Genomic DNA, 19,497 nt, shown 5'->3' on the forward strand with positions numbered 1-19,497 from the left:
CTTTAGACAGTATTTGGCGCTTTTTGCCATTCTAATCTTGTAATGCATGAACTAACCAGTTTTTGTGTATTCTTATGCAATGTGCACAAGAGGCACATCTTGGAGCTCCAGGATCACTATGCATGAAAAGCAGGCAACAAGCTAATGAGTTGTGTTGCTGCATCATTGTTGCAGGAGCATCCCTTTATAAAGCGGTACGAGACGAAAGAGGTGGATGTAGCAGCATGGCTAGCCAGAGTGATGGATAACTCCCAAGATAGCCAGTGAGAGAGAAGAGGTGACTGATGCAGGCTCCCATGGAAGCAGCAAGCAGATGCCAAATCGAATGCTTGGTCCAGTTTCCAACCCCCAAGCGGCTTTGCCCTCACATGTCGCCATGTTTTTCACGCGACTAAGCAGGATTGCACAGCACTAGAGCATAGATTCAAGACAAGAGGCTGGCATGTCATGCCCATTTTCATAGCTGCCCAGCTTGGGGTTGCAATCTGTAGGGATGGTATGTAGGATGCAGTGTACACGTGCAGCAGGGACTTGAGTAATGCCTTGCCACTGTATTCACACTTTGCCCACTGGGCACACCAGATACCATACCAGAATTTGTGGCTGTACAGTTGTAGGTGCTCCCCTGATGCCAGCTTTGATATCTTGTCATGTGAGGCTATGAGCTGGATAATGAACACAAAGGTAGACAGGGGAAGCAGTCTACTTGAATTAGAAGAAGACACTGGCTGTGTTTTAGCTGCCTTTTATAACAATGGTCTATATTGCAGGATATCAATCTGCTTTCTGTGTACCTTGCTCTATGAAAAAATGCTTTTTGCATAAGGCCTAGCTTGGCCTAAAGAGCAGCACAGTCATTTGGATGCTCCAGTGCCATTGCAACGTTACTGAGTACCTCGCTTCTTCTAATCTGTGTGTTCTGTTCCTGCTTTGAGGACTAGAAAACATCAATGGCCACTGAAAACTGCTCACAGGGTTGAAGACCATGGTCAGCTACTATAGGTGTTTTTAGCGGGGGGTACGAGTTGTGTGTGTGTGCTGTTTGCCTCCGACTACCAGTTTCCCATGCAAAGGGAAGGTTTCTTCTTCTTTAGTGTATTTAGGGAAAAATAAGTATTTACTCTGAACAAACGAAAATCGACGTGTTGGGCACAAGTAGGCACAATGAGCATAGCTTGGCTGTGTTACAATTGGCAGAGTATGGTTCCCATTCTAAGAGTTCAGAACTTCTAGCCTTTGCCTTTACTTGGTTTTCTACTGGAAAGGACTCATTTTCTAAAGGAAAATGGGGAATTTAGGTTTTTACAAATTGACAATTGACAAATGTTCTTAAAATGTATAGAGCCAGCACTGTTTTGGATGTTATGCTTATTATAAAAATGTTTAGTGCTGCTGGTTTTTCGTAAACTGCAGTAGAAGATAATGCATAATGCTCTTTAGTCCTCACAGGAAAATTGAAGCTTGCCGAGTGCTGCTACTCCAGCGTATCAGTTCTCCATGCAGTCGCCCTGCTCAGACAGAAAGCATCCAATCATACTGTATGTGCCCACTTAAGTGGCTTTGAATTAAGACCTTGTTTCTATGCATTTATTGTTTGTAAATGCTCGTGAAAGCACCCTGGCACATAGACTTTGGGACTTCTTATTAGTGCTAGGCATTAGTTTGAAAGTACCATGTCCTATATATTGCTAGTTGCACACCGTTCATAAAGGAGACAGTGCTTTGTTCTTGCTCTTTTTTTTTTGCTTCTTTTAACAACTGCTGTTACCAAAGGGTCTAATGCTTTTGTCCGTAGCATTGTTGCTGAGGCTTTCTAGATTTGCTGGAAATCGTCTGGAAAGAAAATGCCATGGTCACATAAAATTTCTTTAGCACTACAGTATAATTGGTACATTGCACAAAGAAGCATGCATGGTGTGCATGACTTAGTACATGACACCTGCATAAATGCTTAACCCTTTGAGGGTCACGGTTTTTTTATTGCACATTTGAATTCTTCAGAGCGACTTATTTCAATAAACTAGTGAATCATTTTTCTGGCGACAATTAAGCGACAAATTTTTCAAATGCATGCATGAGAAGCCAACAAAACAAAGACACCAAGGAAAACGTAGGGGAAATTACGTATACTTACTAATCAAAAAAGAAATGATAAATTAATGGCACTGAAAGTGGATGAAAAAAACTTGTTGCAATGGGGAACGATCCCACGTCTTCGCATTACACGTGTGATGCTCTAACCAATTGAGCTACCGCAGCGCGGTTTCTCCATCCACTTTCTTGGGTATTTATGTGTTACTACTAGAACTAACCTTGGGAGTTTAGCCAGTGCCACCACTCGCAAACCTTGGCGCGGCGCATGTGGCACATCCTTTCTGCCGCAGGGGTCACTAGTACGGGATCTTTCTAGGTGAAGGCAACTGGTCAATAAACCTGCACACACTACCTGAATGCATCAGTGTTGCAGGATTCGACACCCTCGTTATGTATGAACGAGAAGAAAGGGGGTTAACTGAGCGGCCGATTTTTATTAATGATATCATGAGAAGCCAACAAACAGACACAAAAAAAAACATAGGGGAAATTACTTGTACTTGCCAATTAAATTATCAATTTATAATTTCTTTAATTCAGTTAGTAAGTACAAGTAATTTCCCTTATGTTTTCCTTAGTGTCTGTTAGCTTCTTATAATATGATTAATAAAAATTGGGTCCCTCCATTAACCCCCTTTCCTCTCATTCTTAAATGTGTGCAGTGTCACACATAGCTTATGGTTAAATACTTGCAAAAAGTAGCAACATTTTTTTTTACAAATGTAAGAACATTCAGAGAACTTATGTTTTAAAGGGCCCCTAATCCATCTCCAATATTCTTTAAGCATTTCAAGTAAACACACACATTGAGTTCAGAATGTCGTCGCAATTAACGGTGCCAAACGTGGCAGGTGCTACGCGCAGCGGCTGTGCCACAAAATTTTAAAAAACAATCCTGTGCTCTTCGGGCCTTTCCGTTATTCCCAGCACTTGTCGTGCCGTCACCAGGGTGCATCTGGTGATGTCACCAGAAGCAGATGCTATCGATTGGTCGAGCAAGAACCTACGACTTCCTGTTAGTCTGCTTGCAGGTGCATGCACGCTTGTGAATCGGTAACTACGGCTTGCAACGCAAGTGCCAAATTCAAGTGTTTTGTGATGGCTAGAAGGCATCCATGTGCGGTGCTTGGCTGCAAAAGCCCCGACTGGAAAAACGAAGCGAAGCGACATTGTCTGCTTCATGATGAAGCCCTGCGCAATGCTTGGTGTGCAACACACGTGTGCACAATACAGGATCCATAGCGGCATGCTTCACAGGAGCACGGGCTGGCATGGCAGCAATGGCGGGTAGCCGAAAAGCGCGGAGTCGCGGTAACCGGAAGTGGACAGTGTTTTGAAAAGCGCGTTGGCAGTGGCTATCTCTCATGACATTTGGACGAGCACTCGGCGAGGAGGAGAGACCAGCTGACAAATGTAGCGTAGTGAAGGAAGAGTGAAACAAGCGAGGGCTGCGTTTTGATCATCAAGTGCGTGCAACTCCGCTATTACGGCACCATTTTGAAAAATTCTCATGACTATGTATTTGTTGTAGGCTCGTGCACAACTGCAACATGAAAACTAAGTTTCGAACTCTGGGTGGTTTAGAGGCCCTTTAAATAAGTTTGACACCACTAAGGCCTGTATTTTGACATCACGTGTCGTGCTGAGGGTGTGAACCCTGCAAAGACTGCAGTGCGGTGAACCACGTCCCAAGGATGAAAGGCCACAAGAATGGATAATGTAGTGGATTGTAAGAAAATACGGCCCCATGACATGCAGCCATAGTGAAAACGAGGCATGCCATGCCATTGCCCACAAGCAAATGCATGCAGGGGTGCGTACCCTTTAGGAAAACAAAGCTAGGGAAAAACTTGCAGTAATGAATTGTTAGATCGCTAGACAAGATTCTGTCGGCTCTCGTGCATCTTCCAAAAACAGTCGCAAACGCAGCTGTTTTGTGAGCATCCGCCTGTAAACAAAGTAATGGCATGCCTATGGGAGAGCCATGCGAGAGCATCTCGTGATAACGCTTTTAGTGGTGAGAAAATGTTGGGCTGCTGAGCACGAGGTCGCGGGATCGAATCCCGGCCACGGCGGCCGCATTTCGATGGGGGCGAAATACGAAAACACCTGTGTGCTTAGATTTAGGTGCACGTTAAAGAACCCCAGGTGGTCAAAATTTCCGGAGTCCTCCACTACGGCGTGCCTCATAATCAGAAAGTGGTTTTGGTACGTAAAACCCCAAATATTATTATTATTATTAGTGGTGAAAAACGAGATAGAAAACACTCTTTCTAATGCCCGTAAATTGAAACAAGCGTGAGAATGTAAATTATAAAGCATGAAAAGCGCGGGCACGCAGCAGTAAACCAGGTAAAGCTGGAACACTAAAAAAAAAATTGCGGTGGCAGCTGCAGTAGGGCGAAGTGAAAAATTGGTTCTGGCGGAAGCCGAAGGGCGGTAGCACAATAAGAAAGTTTCGAAAAGTCACGGAAGGTTTGTTCGAAAAGTTTTCAAAGTGTTTCAAGTGTTTTGAAACATTTTGTCGCCGATGTACATGTAGGGTCGTGACCACTTCGTGTTTGTTTCCTCTGCTGTACATGTATGGCGGTGACTCTCAAAGGGTTAAGTACATGTAGGAATTGCTTGTTCTTTACACTATACATAAAATTAGTGCTGCTGATGTTACTGAGCAAGAGTACTGGAGAGATTCCAAAACAGGGCACTTGTTGCACTGCTGCTAAAATCTAGCGGTATCTGTTCTTTTGGCCTGATAAGTTGTAGGGTAGGTTTTGCATTTTTTTAGAAGCTGTGATTAGAGCTTTCGCACTTGAGTTAACTGAAAAATTGCTGTCCAAACCTCTCTTTCTCCATGTTGGTTTACGTTGCCCTCTGCTGGTCACTTGTTCTGCAGCTATTGACAGAAAGTGCCCAAGTACTGTTGCAGATTCAGGAGCGTGGTTTGCGGAAGAAACTTGATCAAGATGTCTTGTGACAGATGGTGTGTTATATGCTTCCTCTATAGTCCGCCTTAAAGTCCTGTCAGTAGCCCCAATTTATTTTCGTACAAGTTTTTCCTTCTCAAATTGCTTTTCACTTCATCTCGCTTCACAAGGACTACACTGTGGTTAGTAACTGTTTGAACTGAGTGGTGCCTTAGCTGTTCCATTAATCCGATCCTGTCTGTAACTGTAAATGCCACGTAGGCTGTGCCCGGTCAAATGTTTTTTCTCCTTGTACCTCTGCTTGCCTAGATACAGGTTTATGACGGTCTTTCTTCTCAGACATTGAAAGAGGCATTCTTGTGAATATTTGAGATTTTTCCACCATGCATTGCCTCAGCCAGCTTCCATATGCTATTTTTTAACTAGGTGTGCCTGTTAAACAGGCTGGAGGGTATGCAGTTGTTGCTGTTACATTACATGGCTAGGTCTGCCTTTGTGATAAGATGCTTGTGGAGATGGAACAACTTTTTGTTCACACTCTAAGCTGGTCTTCAACCCTGGGGGAAGGGGTGTACAGCCGTATTTATGTATAAACACAGCTGCTTGTGTCTCGTCTCATGTGACTAGGCTAGGATCTTCTCTTGCTCTCAATGCGTTGTCCTACTTAAGTCCCCCCTAGCCAGCTGCTTCCATGTTTTTGCTGGGAAGTAGCATGTGCAGATGTGATGTACATAATGTTTCACAACAGTGTAACCTATATATAATAGTAGATCTACATACTATTCTGATGTAAATAAATTGAAATGTGTGTCTGTAATCCCTCACTGTCGCATGCAGAGGGAAAAGTCTTGTCGAGTAGAGGGGCAACCTGTGTGCGTGTGCTTTTTTTTTCCCCCTATTGTGAAAATGCGGCTAGTCAGTTTTTCTACATTTATTCACATGCTGCACTGAGTGATTGGCTACAGTCATTGCCTGGCTGCTGCCTCAGTGTGCAGTCATGCGTACACAACCTCTGGAGACTTAATTTAGGGTCTGGCTGGATGCCCATTGCATTAAACAGCCTTTAGTTTTCTTTTGTGCCATTGTACATGTGCAGGGGCTGTGATGCTTTTTTTTTTTTACCTCATTCTTTGTGATGAGTTAGGCACACTAGGGAACTGGAGTCGAGTTGACAATTAATCAGCTGTGACTAAAGTCTGCATAGTTAAAAATGTGCTTGTAAGTGGCATTCACTTTCAGTGAAGGGACCCTGAAACAGGTTACTTTAGCTAAAGCAACGAAAGGGGCTAGTTGGTGCACGGTTATGATTATGTTAAGCTGAGTTTTACAGTGGCAAAAAAATGACGAAGAAGGGAAGAAGGACGCAGATGGATGAAGCGCAAACTACCAACTCTTTATTTTTGTTAGAGAACGCATTAATATACAAAGTGAAAAGGGAAGATGGCAGGGGGGGGGGGAGGCGGATGCTCACTTTGTGTGAACACTCAGGTTACTTTGTTTTTGTGATGGCCATATTTGGTGGAAGTGAGCTGTTTGTCATGCTGCTCATTTTTTGGCACTTAAACTGTTGACAGTACAAAAGCCAAACTTCGTTCATGTAGGCTACATTCATGCTCCTTGGTGGGCAAAAGTGGGGCTTTGTTGCCCATGAATGTATAACCAATATCACAATTGTATGGTTGCATTCACAGCAGTATAGACTGTCAACATGATGATGCTGCTGGTGGTTCCTTATCAGCCACAAACCTTATGAAGTTGGTGCAAAAGTGTAGGAAGGTGGGAGAGGGAGACAAGTGCTTTCCTGTGGCTGAAGTGACCACAAGCTGTGCACCACCTTCCCCAACTGTTGCAGGGTCCCCTCAATGAAAGCCAGTGTTGTAGCACGCTTGTTGGGTGTGAATTATTGTTGAGGGGGGGGGGGGGGGTTCTGAGCGGAGTCTTTAATTAATGCAAGAATTGGCCTACAAAGTATACAGGGTTAGGTTGAGAAGCATTGTGGGTGCATTGATCTGGTATGCAGTAGGTGCGCTTGCACTTGTAGCTGTCATGTCGTATTCTTTTGCTGCTTCAAAGTGTCTGGTTGTGTTTCCTCTTGTCAAACTTACGGGTTGTTTTTACTGCTCATTTTTCGTCATGCCCATAGTAAGGAGACGCCACTAAACACCACGGGGAGGGTTTGCTGCTTTGTTGCAAGTAGCTAAGCAATAAGCAATGAAAGCAGCTACTGTTCAGTGCAGTAGCTAGCTTCCTTTCTGACAAGGAGAGCCCACAGGCATAGATTCACCAAGTTTTCAAGTATAGGAGACCATGCGTAAAATTATTTGGCCCTGGCTCTTATTTTTTTTTATTCCATCCTATTTGATGCTGTTGTGGGGAATATGAAAACTGAGCACTGGGCTTTAGCTGTCCTGGCCAGGCTGGCATGTGATGTGGTCATTGGTGTAAAACAGTGGTGGCTAGTTTATTCTCCAAGTGTTAAAGATACCATTGTTGCCATTGCACACACTGTTTGGTGTCGGCACTGTCCTACCTGCAATACAGGATTGAAGCAGGTGAGGCACTTTGTCTCGCCTGCTTGCTCTCCGTTCTCTCTCTCCACACCGTCTTATTAGGCAGTTCTAGTTTAGCGTCATAGCGGGCTAAGCGAAATAGCGGGATCGAAATGCGCATGCTCAAAACGCTAAACGACCCATAGCGTTCAGCGTACGCACGCTTTTTCTCAGATTTAGCGTTACCTTCTTTGCGTGGTTTACGTAGTTTACGCTAAACATGGTGGCGGTCCTGGCTGCCCACTTTGAGCTGAATTTGGCGTTGCTTTTGTAGAATTCACTTCATTTGTAGTAAATGACTGTGTAAACGGTTTTCACTTAGTCTGAAGCCACTTCGATGACGGAGTATTATGTATAACCTTGTAGAGTTTTCGCGATAGCTTCTCGTTTCAAACGTGTCGAGGCTTAACGAGAGAAACCTTCAAGATGCCAGCGCTACCTATCGGTGAAGTTGGGAGATACGAGTGACAATGACATATGGTCTTTGAGATCAGAAGATCTTGGAGCTATGTATGGTAGACAGTCTATACTGCTTGCACTGATTCCGCTGTGGATTGGCAGATGTGGAAAGTACAAATGCAATGTGCTCCCGGCTTCCATTGTGCTGCCTCTTGCACTTTCCGGACGCTCACACAACAAAATTTGGCAAATAGAATCACTTAGGTGCATTGTCTATGCAAAATTTATTGCAATAGAATAGAGTACCGCTCGTAAACTACGCTATCGAGCTATACTAAAACTGTCTTCCTGCAGAGTTCATTTGCGGAGTAGTAACGCTATATTCCTTAACGCTGCTATTACGCTAAACATTAAAATAAAACTGTCTATTGTTTAAAATGCACTCGTGCTGCTTTTGGTGGGCATTAAGGCAAGCCCACATTATGAGTAATTATTACTGGAAACTTGCAGTTTAAGCCTTGGGATAAAAGTCTTCTTGTGACTGCTCTGTTCTTGTCGATCATGTAATTGGGTGTCAGCCAGTTCAGCACCTTTTCCTTGGCCCTATTGCAGACTGTGTGCACCACTTCAGACATTTCGCCTGTTTTCGTATTGCCCAGTAATCATTGGACACACAAGCAGTCGTAATGCCACATTGTTTGTGACCAATCACTCGTGGCCCTCCTGAAGTCGCACCACTTGAAGGGAATTGTGCTGGAATTCGCAGCATGTGGTAGTGGCCACATACTCAGGCCATTGTGTTCTGTGTTGGTGTACCAGTACCACCATCACACGGCAGAGTGTGGAAAAAATGTGACTGCAGCACTGGAACAGCCCACTGTAGCTTTTCACCCATAGGGTGTCTACTGGCATCAGTGGGTGAAGCTGGTGCTTGCAGATCGTGAGCACACATTGACGTGGTGCCACTTTATCTTGCAACCTGTTTATCTTATCAAATGATGCACAGAGATGATCTTTGAAGGCTGCTGCTGAGTGCATTTATTGAGGCCATTTTTCATTTTAAACTTGAGCGCAATTGCCTCCCCTACCAGTTTTTTTTTTACTATGAGACATCAAGCAGTATCTAAGTGACCAGTGTGTGTTGGCATGAACGAGAGGCACCATGCACAACCTGCCTGCACCTGGCAGTGCCAACTGTTGCGTTGGGCGTCCTACCTGCCTAGCTTGCTTGCTGGTTCCCTGTGGTGAAATCTCGGCAGATGTATGCTATTGTCGACGGTGGGGCTCAATTGTTTTGCAAGATGAGAATAAAAAGTGGCATTCTGCTCATGACCCAGCGTCTGTTTGTAGCATAACACTGGTGTTTGCATTTGCAGGTGGTACCATGTTTTTGCAGTAGAAAGCACCTACTGTAGCGTATTGCACTGGCTACACTGTCACAAAGCCACTTTTGTTTTACTGTAGCGGTGCTGCTGACAATTTGGACAGCCATACAAATAGAATACCTTTGTCGTGGACCAGGCTGGACCAATACCACTTTGCGCTTTTCCGCGGGGAAATAGCGGAGGCTTCCGACTAGCGAGGGTAGCCCCATGGTAGAGCAGCAGAGTCGTGAGAGCAAGACTGTTTAGCATTTTCGTTCTCTAAGAACAGGTGTGTGAGAGGGACGAATACGCCACATGACAGAGGTTGTTTGGCCTCCCAGCATCCTCTCAGGGCAGCTGTAAGATGCGTTGGCGGTCTGTGGGCGCCACCGTACATGATTGTGTGCTTTTGCTTCTCAAGTAGACCTGGACAAAACTTTTGCTCCAGCCACCGTTGCTGCTATTGTCATGCGCCTCGGAAAGCGAGGACTCTTCTGCTGCCCCGTTGCTTTTGATGCAGACAAGATGGAATTAGAAAAAAACACTCGGAGTCGAAACCCTTGATTTTAAGGCTTTGCTGTGGTCATGGTGGACTACTTCTACAACCACCACTTGCAGTGTTCTGCATGGAGCTTATTTTCTTGACCAACCTCGTGTGGATAATGAAGATGCAGCAGCACAGTACAGAATGTTCGCTTGTTGTGTTACGTGAAGCGAAAAAGAGGGGCATTTGACACATTGCCTGGGTTCGTACACCTTGACTTTGGAAAAATAGATTCAAGGGCCCTTAAAACTCCTTGGAAATAAATATGCTCCTTAAATTCCTTGAAAACGGGGGTTGGGCACGACTTCTGAACGTTCAAAGTAAAACTCCGCGTAGGGTCTATGCCATCAACACTTTTCTATCGGTAAACTGCCGTAGATATTGCAATGTGGCGTTTCGACAGCCTCTAATAACTGCTTATTTAAATCGTTGCCATCTTGGAGCTGGGCAAATAAGCCAGATCAAGTGACCAAGCTTGTCGGATTTGGCGCTCGTAGCTGTAGGGATGAACTTGGGAGGGCAGGACTAGGCGAGCAGGACTAGGCGAGCAGGATTTGATGGCAGTATTTACATATGAAACATGCGGTACATTGGCAGTCTAGCGCGACTCCCATATGGAGCCCGCAAAACTAACATACAGCAAACAGTTTACGAGCACACAGCTCGTCTACTACATTTCGAGCATGACAACGAGCACTCGGCTCCTGACGACGAGCACACACTAGCAGCCGGCAAACGCTGCTTATAAGCTCGACGTCATAGTTCGACGTCATCGTTCGAAGTCCCCGTGGACGGAGTCCCAGTGGACGGAAACGCTCATCCAGTCATTGTAAACTTGCCGCCCCCCGCACGACGGCCCACACACACTAAGGCTCACACGTGCGAGTGTCCGGAGCCGACGTCAGAGGGCTTCGTGGAACTCTGCTCCGTCCCCGGTGGCGCTGCCGAGTACCGCATTCCTGAGCTGACCGCGCGCCACGTGGCTGCCGGTCATCCGCAGTTCTCTGAATGGCTCCCTGTCTGGTGGGCTTGGAACACGTGCAGCGGGCTGAAAGGTGGCACGTTGCCACCCCGTACGGCCATTCCTAACAAGCTGTGCCAGCATTTTGTTTTACTCGTTGGTTCGTACCGCAGCCATCGGGGCTCCATTTTGGAAACCGGACGCAGCGCGCCGCTCTATGCATGGTAGAAACGCTGGAAACAGGTATTACGTTTTCTGGTATATTCAAATTGCATTCCTGCGCCGCTTGTATGAAGGTTGTGCTTAGGTTGTACTGTCGGGATGGGGGGCTCAATCCCGTCGCTCGTGATCCGTTGTCAAGATTGGAGTCCGGCATGAATTAGAAGGTAGCTGGCCCATGCCGTCGTCCAACTTATCCACGCTGAGGACGTTGATGAAGGGAAGGACTGCTTCTCATCGAGAACGAGGAATATGGGTTTATTTACAATATTTATATCAGTCTAACATGACTGTTTGAGAAAGTACATCAGTCTAACATGACTGCTTGAGAGAGAGTGTCAGTCCAACATGACTGCTCAAGAGAAGTGTGTCGAGCATCCGCACAACAGCAGTTTTTAAACACTCGGTCCTCCGGCGATGCAAGGCGGCGAACGTTCGTTTCGTCAACGCAACCTAGCCGCCTCCCGCAGGATGGCCTACGCACAAAAAGGCACACACGTTCCAATGTCCGGAGCCGACGTCAGAGGGGCCCCGTAGCACTCGGAGCCGTTCCGGGTAGCGCGTTGGGGAGTTTGGGAACAATAGTTGGCCCGCCGAACTCATTCCGTCACAAAGTCGATTTAGTCATGCTGTGGCTAGAAGTTGGCGGCGAAGCTCCCGGTATCTTGCCCTCATAGACGTAAGCGGGTGGCAATCTTGCACGGCAGCTGGCCATTCTTAACAACGCCGGGAGGTTGCCTTCATTGTCGTAAGTGGGTGGCAATCCTGCACGGCAGCTGGCCATTCTTAACAGCGCCTCCATGGCCCGAAAAATCTCGACTGTCTAGCGCTGACAACCGCTGGGCAGGAAGAGAACGGCTGGTGGTCAGGGGTTGATTGATGCCTTGGCTCGCAGCGACCACTTGTGTATTGATGTCACCGCCCCAAAACATCCAACAAGGACAGGCAACTGCAAAATGAACCCCACAACACGGCTCTGCGCCGAGATGATGTACATTGGCTCTCACTTTAGACCCGCTAGGCTTCAAAAAAAAAAGAAAAGAAAAAAAAACATAAGTGCGGAAACAAAAAAAAATGCTGCATTTAGCTATGCCAATTTCTTAAGCAATTTCGTGCTGGCAAATTCAGCAATCATGGAGGGAATCCTGCTAAATGAGAGGGGATCTTCTTGGCTTAAAAAAAATTAAACATTAGTAACCCTAAAATTTAGGCGGGCCCCCAAACGCAGAATTCAAATTAGCCTGCTCAAACCATCCGCATTGCTATGCAACTTTCCCTTCTTATATCTAACGGAGAAGTACTCTTGGAGAGTGAGGCTCCATCGGAGCAAGCGGCCATTTTTGTGTGACATTTGATTGAGCCACGTCAGAGGACGGTGGTCGGTCTCGAAGATGAACTTCGCTCCGTACAAGTAACACGACAACTTCTGGGCGACCCAAACTAAACAAGCGCATTCCTTCTCTGAAGCGCTGTAGGCTTCCTCTCTTACATTTAGTTCACGGCTGGCATATAGGATAGGATGCTCCTCGTTATCGTCGCCGACCTAAGTACCACGCCCATACCTCTGTCGCTTGCGTCGCATTGAACTATGAATTCCTTTGAGTAGTCTCGCGCGCGAAGCACAGGACGAGAAACCAATAGCGTTTTCAAACTTTGGAAAGCGTTCTCTTTGTCCTTATCCCAGTGTACGTTACTCGGTGCTCCCTTTCGGAGGGCGACCGTTAATGGACTTGCCATTTGCGAGTAATTCGGAATGTACCGTTGATAGTACCCCACAAGTCCCAAAAATGAACGAAGGTATGTTTTCGTGCGCGGCTGAGAAAATTCTCCAATCGTAGCTATTTTCAGCTCGGCCGGCCGTCTCATGCCCTGACCGACAATATGGCCCAGATAAGTAACCTGCGAACAACCAAACCTACACTTTTCCGCTTTCATCGTTAAGCCGGCTTCCCTCAACCGTGAGAACACCTGTTTGAGGTGCGATACGTGTTGTTCCCAGCTGTCCGAAAAAATTTCTACATCATCAAGATAGGGCAAGGCGAATTCCTGCAAGTATTTTAGGACAATATCCATTAACTTAGAGAAGCTAAAGGGCGCGTTCTTCAGCCCGAAGCTGAGTGCGAGAGGGCGAAAAATGCCTACAGGTGAGATGAATGCGGCATAGCGGCTGGCACTTGCTGAAAGGGGAACTTGCCAGTACCCCCGCACGAGATCTATAGTTGAGATGTATTTAGCAGCGCTAACTATTTCAATTCGTTCCTCAGTGTTGGGTATCGGGTACAGCTGATCCCTAGTGATGGCATTTAACTTCCTGTAGTCAACACACGGACGAGGGTCCTTGTTAGGGGTTTCTACGAGTATTAGCGGTGACCTGTAGTCACTCTCACCGGGCTCAATAACTCCCAACTCTAGCATGCGCTGTATCTCTGCCTCCATAATCTCTCTCTGTCTTGGAGACAAGGCTTTGATCTTACTGGTCCGGTTGATGTCAGCTCAATTTCATGCGTTATTAGTTCCGTTCTACCCGGCTGATCGCTGAATCTGTCGAGATATTCCCCTAACACCTCTTTTAGCTCATCTAGCTGCTCGGGTCTTAGAGCGTGCGAGCTTACCGACTTCTTCTAGGCCGATTTCAGAGTTGGAGGTCGCCCTATACTCCTTAAACTTGGTACTAGTGCCATCCTGCTCTTTGATGGTATAGTTAACGACTCCGCTCCGCTATATATATACGGCTTCATCAAATTGCAGTGATATATCCTCACCTCCTTCCTGCGACCGGGCATTTCCAGATCATAGTTAGTATCTGAAAGTTTGTGCAACCCTTTAACGGGCCCGTCCCAGTGCACTTCAAGCTTGTTCTTTCTTGAAGGTTTGAGGATCATTACCTGGTCTCCGGCGTTAAACGTACGAAGCCTCGCATTCTTGTCGTAATGGAATTTGGCGTTCTTTTGAGCTACTCCCATGTTCTTTCCGACTAGTTCTTGGGTTGCGCTTAGCCGTTCCAGCAATTTTAGCACGTATTCAACCACTGTTGGACTCTCCCCTCTTTCCTCCCACATCTCTCTTAACATTCTTAGTGGAGAACGGAGTGTCCTCCCATACACTAGTTCTGCTGGCGAGAACCCTGTCGCTTCATGTGGAACCATTCGCAAAGCGAACAAAGTTGCCGGCAGACAGTTCTACCAGTCCTCCTTGTGCTCGTAACAGAGCGCACGCAAAACTCGCTTAAGCACCGAATGCCACCTCTCTACACTGTTTGACTGAGGGTGATAGACAGAACTGTGTATTAACTTTACCCCGCACTTCTGCAAGAATGTGGAAGTCAGTGCGCTCGTGAATACTGACCCTTGATCTGCCAGAATTTCGGCTGGAAACCCAACTCGTGCAAACACTGTCAAAAGCGCGTCTACTACTTCGGTGGAACTGAGCTCTTTCAAAGGGATTGCTTCTGGAAACTTGGTAGCCGGACACAGCATGGTAAACAAGTACCTGTAGCCTGATTTTGTTTTTGGAAGAGGCCCTACCGTGTCTATTACAAGTCGTCTGAAAGGCTCTGTTATTAAGGGCACTACCTTCAGTGGAGCTTTCCATGTCTCTCCTGGTTTACCAGAACGCTGGCAGGCGTCGCATGATCTTACAAAGTTTTCTACGTCTTTGAAACAGCCAGGCCAGTAGTATTTCATAAGCAATCTTTCCTTTGATTTGTTTATGCCTAGGCGGCCGGACCACCCATTTCCATGACAGAGACTCAAAAGGTCCTCCCTGTACTTAGTAGGTACAACTAACTGATCTAAAATCCTACCCTTTCGATCTCTGTAGTTCCGATACAACAATCCTCCTCTCTCATGTATCGTCACGTTGCGCCTAGCAATGCCTTCTTTAGCTGTGTCATGTAATTTAGCTAAGCTCTCATCATTCTTTTGCTCGGCTGCCAGTGGCTCTCTATCCACACGTAAGAGCTGATCAGAGTTCTTTGAGGCCGGTGATAATAACGACCCTGTCTCGCTTGTGAGTGCGTCAGCTTGCTCTTCCTGCAGGCTAGAACTTTGACCCTCTAGTGCTACGTTCTCATTGAGCCGGTCAGCTGGCAGGCTCTCCTGAACTGTTCTTTTATCGCTCGGGCCTAGCTCGGATTCGGGTATTGAAGTTATCCCCTTTTCTGCTTCCGCTGGAGGAGCTTGTGCATTTTCAGCCGAAAGCGCCGAGATCTTACGAGCTTGGCCTCGGGTCAATGCTTGTACTATACCCTCTCCCAGTTTGAGCCCTTTGTCACGCAGTAACTGATTCGAACGATTCGAAAAGATGTAAGGATACTGCAGTGACAAAAATTTGGAAACTGCAGCCTCAGTCTCTAGCTCCCCGAATGGTCCATTGATTTTGACTTTGGCCATGGGCAGACACACGCTATGTTCTTCTACAACCTGTTTTATCCATGCTACTTCTCCGGTGAAGTTATCCACCGTCACGTAAGACGGATGGACAATGTCCATCGTGGCGGCACTGTCTCTTAGCACTCGGCATGGTTTTCCATTAACTTGCAGGTCGTGAAGATATGGACTTAAAAGTTCCATATTCTCATCTTTTTCCTCCACGTAGGAGAAAACTACGCTAGGCTTCCCGCAGTTTACAGCTATATGTCCCAGTTTGTGGCATTTGTAACAGCGAATTGGTCTAAAAGATTCGAATTTTCTTTTCTGTTCTTTTTGTGCAGTTTCTCCGTTAAGTTTCTCCTCGCTCTCTTCTGCGGGCTTTTCCGCCACGTCTACAGGCTCCGATCGTCTAGTCTGCGCACCCCTTTTGAACGGAAATGGTTTTCGCGGTCCATTTCGACCGTCCAAGTTTCCGTCCTCGGCGTTCAACTTTCTACGGGTTGCGTACTTTTCGGCTAATTGGGCCGCCCTTTCCACACTGTTTACATTCCCTCTGTCTTGCACCCACAGTTTCACAGCTTGGGGGATGTTTTGTAAAACTGCTCTAGACACATGCATTCAATGATCATGTCTCTGCTGTCGTACGCTTCCGCGCTTTTAAGCCACTCGACTAGGTTGGCCTTTAAGCTATATGCAAACTCCGGATATCCCTCGCTATCTTTCTTGCTTGTGCTCCTAAACGTTTGCCGAAAAGCTTCGGCTGAAAGGCGGTATTTCTTCAGGAGACTAGCCTTAACTTTTGCATAATCATATGCATCCTGTGCACTCAATCTGGCGATTACTTCCGCCGCCTCACACGGCAACATAGACAGCAACAGCTGTGGCCATGTACTCGGGCCGAAGTTCATCTTTTCGCAAGTCCTTTCAAAATTGCTTAGGAACAAGCCTATGTCGGTCCCGACCTCAAATGGCTTTAATAGCCTGTCCATGCAGTACGATTCTGCCTCACTTGATCGTCCCAGAGCGCCTTCACTTCCTTGAGACAACAAGTTCAAGTTGCATTTTTCTTAACTCGCGATCTTTATCGCGTTCCTCTCTCTCTCTGTCCCGTTCTCTTTCTCTGTCCCGTTTCTCTCTTTATTTCAGAAGTTCAAACCCCATTTCAATTTCTTCCTCACTGGCCTTTTCGGAAATTAGCTCCAATAATTCCGATTTTAGCATTTCCTTGCGCACATCTAGGCCAAGTTCCTCACCAACAATCAACAATTCGTCTCTCAGCAGTGTCCTTAACTCCATGATTGCTGCTTTACTGCCTTGATCCTGCTCTCTAAATCTAGCTAGGAAAACACAACCTAGCTAACACTCAACAATCTAGCTTCCCTAGTGTTCTAAACAGAACAACCAAAAAATGAAGCCTAGAGAGTCAAAGCAAGAACCAAGCACTCACCGCAGTCACAGCACCACGTCGCAAAGTCCATCTCACCGCTGTCAGCCAGTTGTCAGGATTGGGGGCTCAACCCCGTCGCTCGTGATCCGTTGTCAAGATTGGAGTCCGGCATGAATTAGAAGGTAGCTGGCCCATGCCGTCGTCCAACTTATCCACGCTGAGGACGTTGATGAAGGGATGGACTGCTTCTCGAGAACGAGGAATATGGGTTTATTTACAATATTTATATCAGTTTAACATGACTGTTTGAGAAAGTACATCAGTCTAACATGACTGCTTGAGAGAGAGTGTCAGTCCAACATGAGTGCTCAAGAAGTGTGTCGAGCATCCGCACAACAGCAGTTCTTAAACACTCGGTCCTCCGGTGATGCAAGGCGGCGAACGTTCGTTTCGTCAACGCAACCTAGCCGCCTCCCGCAGGACGGCCTGCGCACACAAAGGCACACACGTTCCAATGTCCGGAGCCGACGTCAGAGGGGCCCCGTAGCACTCGGAGCCGTTCCGGGTAGCGCGTTGGGGAGTTTGGGAACAACAGTTGGCCCGCCGAACTCATTCCGTCACAAAGTCGATTTAGTCACGCTGTGGCTAGAAGTTGGCGGCGAAGCTCCCGGTATCTTGCCCTCATAGACGTAAGCGGGTGGCAATCTTGCACGGCATCTGGCCATTCTTAACAGTACTTTACGATTTTTCTGACGCATCTTACTATGGGGAATTCAATTAGTTCAATAATGCCGCTGTGCCACGCGGAGGACCTGCGTGGTAGTTCGCAATAATTTTTCACCAAACGAAGTCCGACGCAAGACGCAGACACAGGATTTCTTGCGACACGGGGCCCTTACGGGGCTCCTCATGAGGCCATGTAGCAAATTTCAGTTATACGCTGGAAGTTGTTACGTCCCTTCTAGGGAGCGTACTGCCACAAGAATTTTTCAAATTGGCTCATTAATAGCCGAGATAGAAATATTTCACTGCCGCGAACCCACGGATGGATGGATGGAAGATATAGGAGCGTCCCCTTAGAAACGGGGTGATGGCAGTTGCCGCCTTGCTCAGCTTTTTATATTTGTTTAACTGGGTTGAAAGTTATTGAAATTCGCCATTTTCTTCAAATAATTCTTCCTACAATTTTAACCTTATGTCACCTCTCTGCTTTTGAGCCACCAGTCTTCCAATCACTTTTTGCTATTTTCCACCGCACCCTCCTAAAGAAAAAAAAATTATATATATCTTCAATTATGAATGGCCACACATGTGCATGTCATAAATACCAGGTTCTCTAGCCGAGTGTCATCCGTGCGGTATACCCGAGCTCAGATTGGTCCACCTTGACTGATCAAACAGGGCACCACTGTAGGTTAAATGAGGCGTACAACTCCTGCGGGACCCGCTGTGGTTGCTCAGTGGCTATGGTGTTAGACTGCTGAGCACGAGGTCGCGGGATCGGATCCCGGCCACGGCGGCCGCATCTCGATGGGGGCGAAATGCGAAAACACCCGTGTATTTAGAATTAGGTGCACGTTAAAGAACCCCAGGTGGTCGAAATTTCCGGAGTCCTCCACTACGGCGTGCCTCATAATCAGAAAGTGGTTTTGTCACGTAAAACCCCATAATTTAATTTTTAGAGCGCAGCTCTTTGGCGTCCGTTCCTGGGTTTCGCGTCGTCGTCGGCGTTGTCGTCGGCCTCGTAACCAGCTCCGCCCCCCTTTCATCCCCCCAGCGCTAGCAGCGACCGACTGATACCGCTGGATGCCGCTGACGCCGCTAGAGAGTCAAGATAACGTGACTGCATAGAACACCGTCGCCGCCATGCAGAAAGAGGAGGAAAGGGTCCCCCCCCCTGTTCTTGTGTGGCGGATAGGGTGCTCTTCAGTTGCCGACGCGCCGGTTATTTCACGTAGGCCCCGGCACGTCGACGAATACGTGACCACCTTCCCACGGCTAGACCTGGTTCTTAGCGCTGCGGAAGCGAGGGTATCATATTGTTTGTGTCGGCATCGGCGGCGTTGTCCCTGAAACCAACTCCGCAGCTGGGGTTGACTCACTATCGGCGTCAGCGGCATCAGTCAGTCGCTGCTATCTCTTCCCTCCTCCCTTTATCGTGTTGTCCGCTTGCTGCGCGCGCATCTGCCCCCATCGTTTGCCGCTGGGTGTACACGCCGCCCCCCTCCCCCCTCTTCCTGCGAGTCTCCGGTTGTCAAAGCGCCGGCTCGAACTTAATTCCTTTCTTCGCTCCTCCTCCAATGCAACCCCTGTGCCGTGGCAATCAGAGAGCCAGATCGGTGGCGGCGGATCTGTATATGTGCACCGCCCGAGCCGAAATTGCCGCTGCCTTCATGACTGTCAAGAACTGTTAGTGGAGTCTTTGTTAAAGGAATACGTGTGAAAAAAAAATTCTGTGATAGCGCATACATGTGTTGCTCGATTTCTTTGCCTCAATCTATCGAAAAGGTGAAACAGCTTATTTGCTGCGCTCAAATTTCGCATTAGGAAGTAACGTAATCGTCGGTACTTTTTTAAATTTAACTACTGCGGGGACGGTAGAGTATCCGTCTCTCGTGCGAGAGGACCGTGGTTCAAATCCCGGTGCCGCGCAATTCTCCACCGGAAAATACAAAAAAAACGTGTG

The 19,497-nt window shown here is 47.1% G+C and overlaps 1 protein-coding gene across 1 annotated transcript in view; it reads left to right on the forward strand.

The window, feature by feature from the left end:
* The window catches only part of LOC139048122 (dual specificity mitogen-activated protein kinase kinase 7-like), a 73,447-nt gene extending 64,140 nt beyond the window's left edge, over positions 1-9,307 (forward strand). Inside the window, exon 9 of the mRNA XM_070522605.1 lies at positions 175-9,307. Within this exon, the coding sequence (XP_070378706.1) occupies positions 175-267 (93 nt within the window). The 3' untranslated portion in view covers positions 268-9,307. The remainder of the gene's footprint in view (positions 1-174) is intronic.
* The last annotated feature ends 10,190 nt before the right edge of the window (positions 9,308-19,497 follow it).

Source organism: Dermacentor albipictus, chromosome 1, assembly GCF_038994185.2.
Source record: "Dermacentor albipictus isolate Rhodes 1998 colony chromosome 1, USDA_Dalb.pri_finalv2, whole genome shotgun sequence".
Lineage (NCBI taxonomy): Eukaryota > Metazoa > Arthropoda > Arachnida > Ixodida > Ixodidae > Dermacentor > Dermacentor albipictus.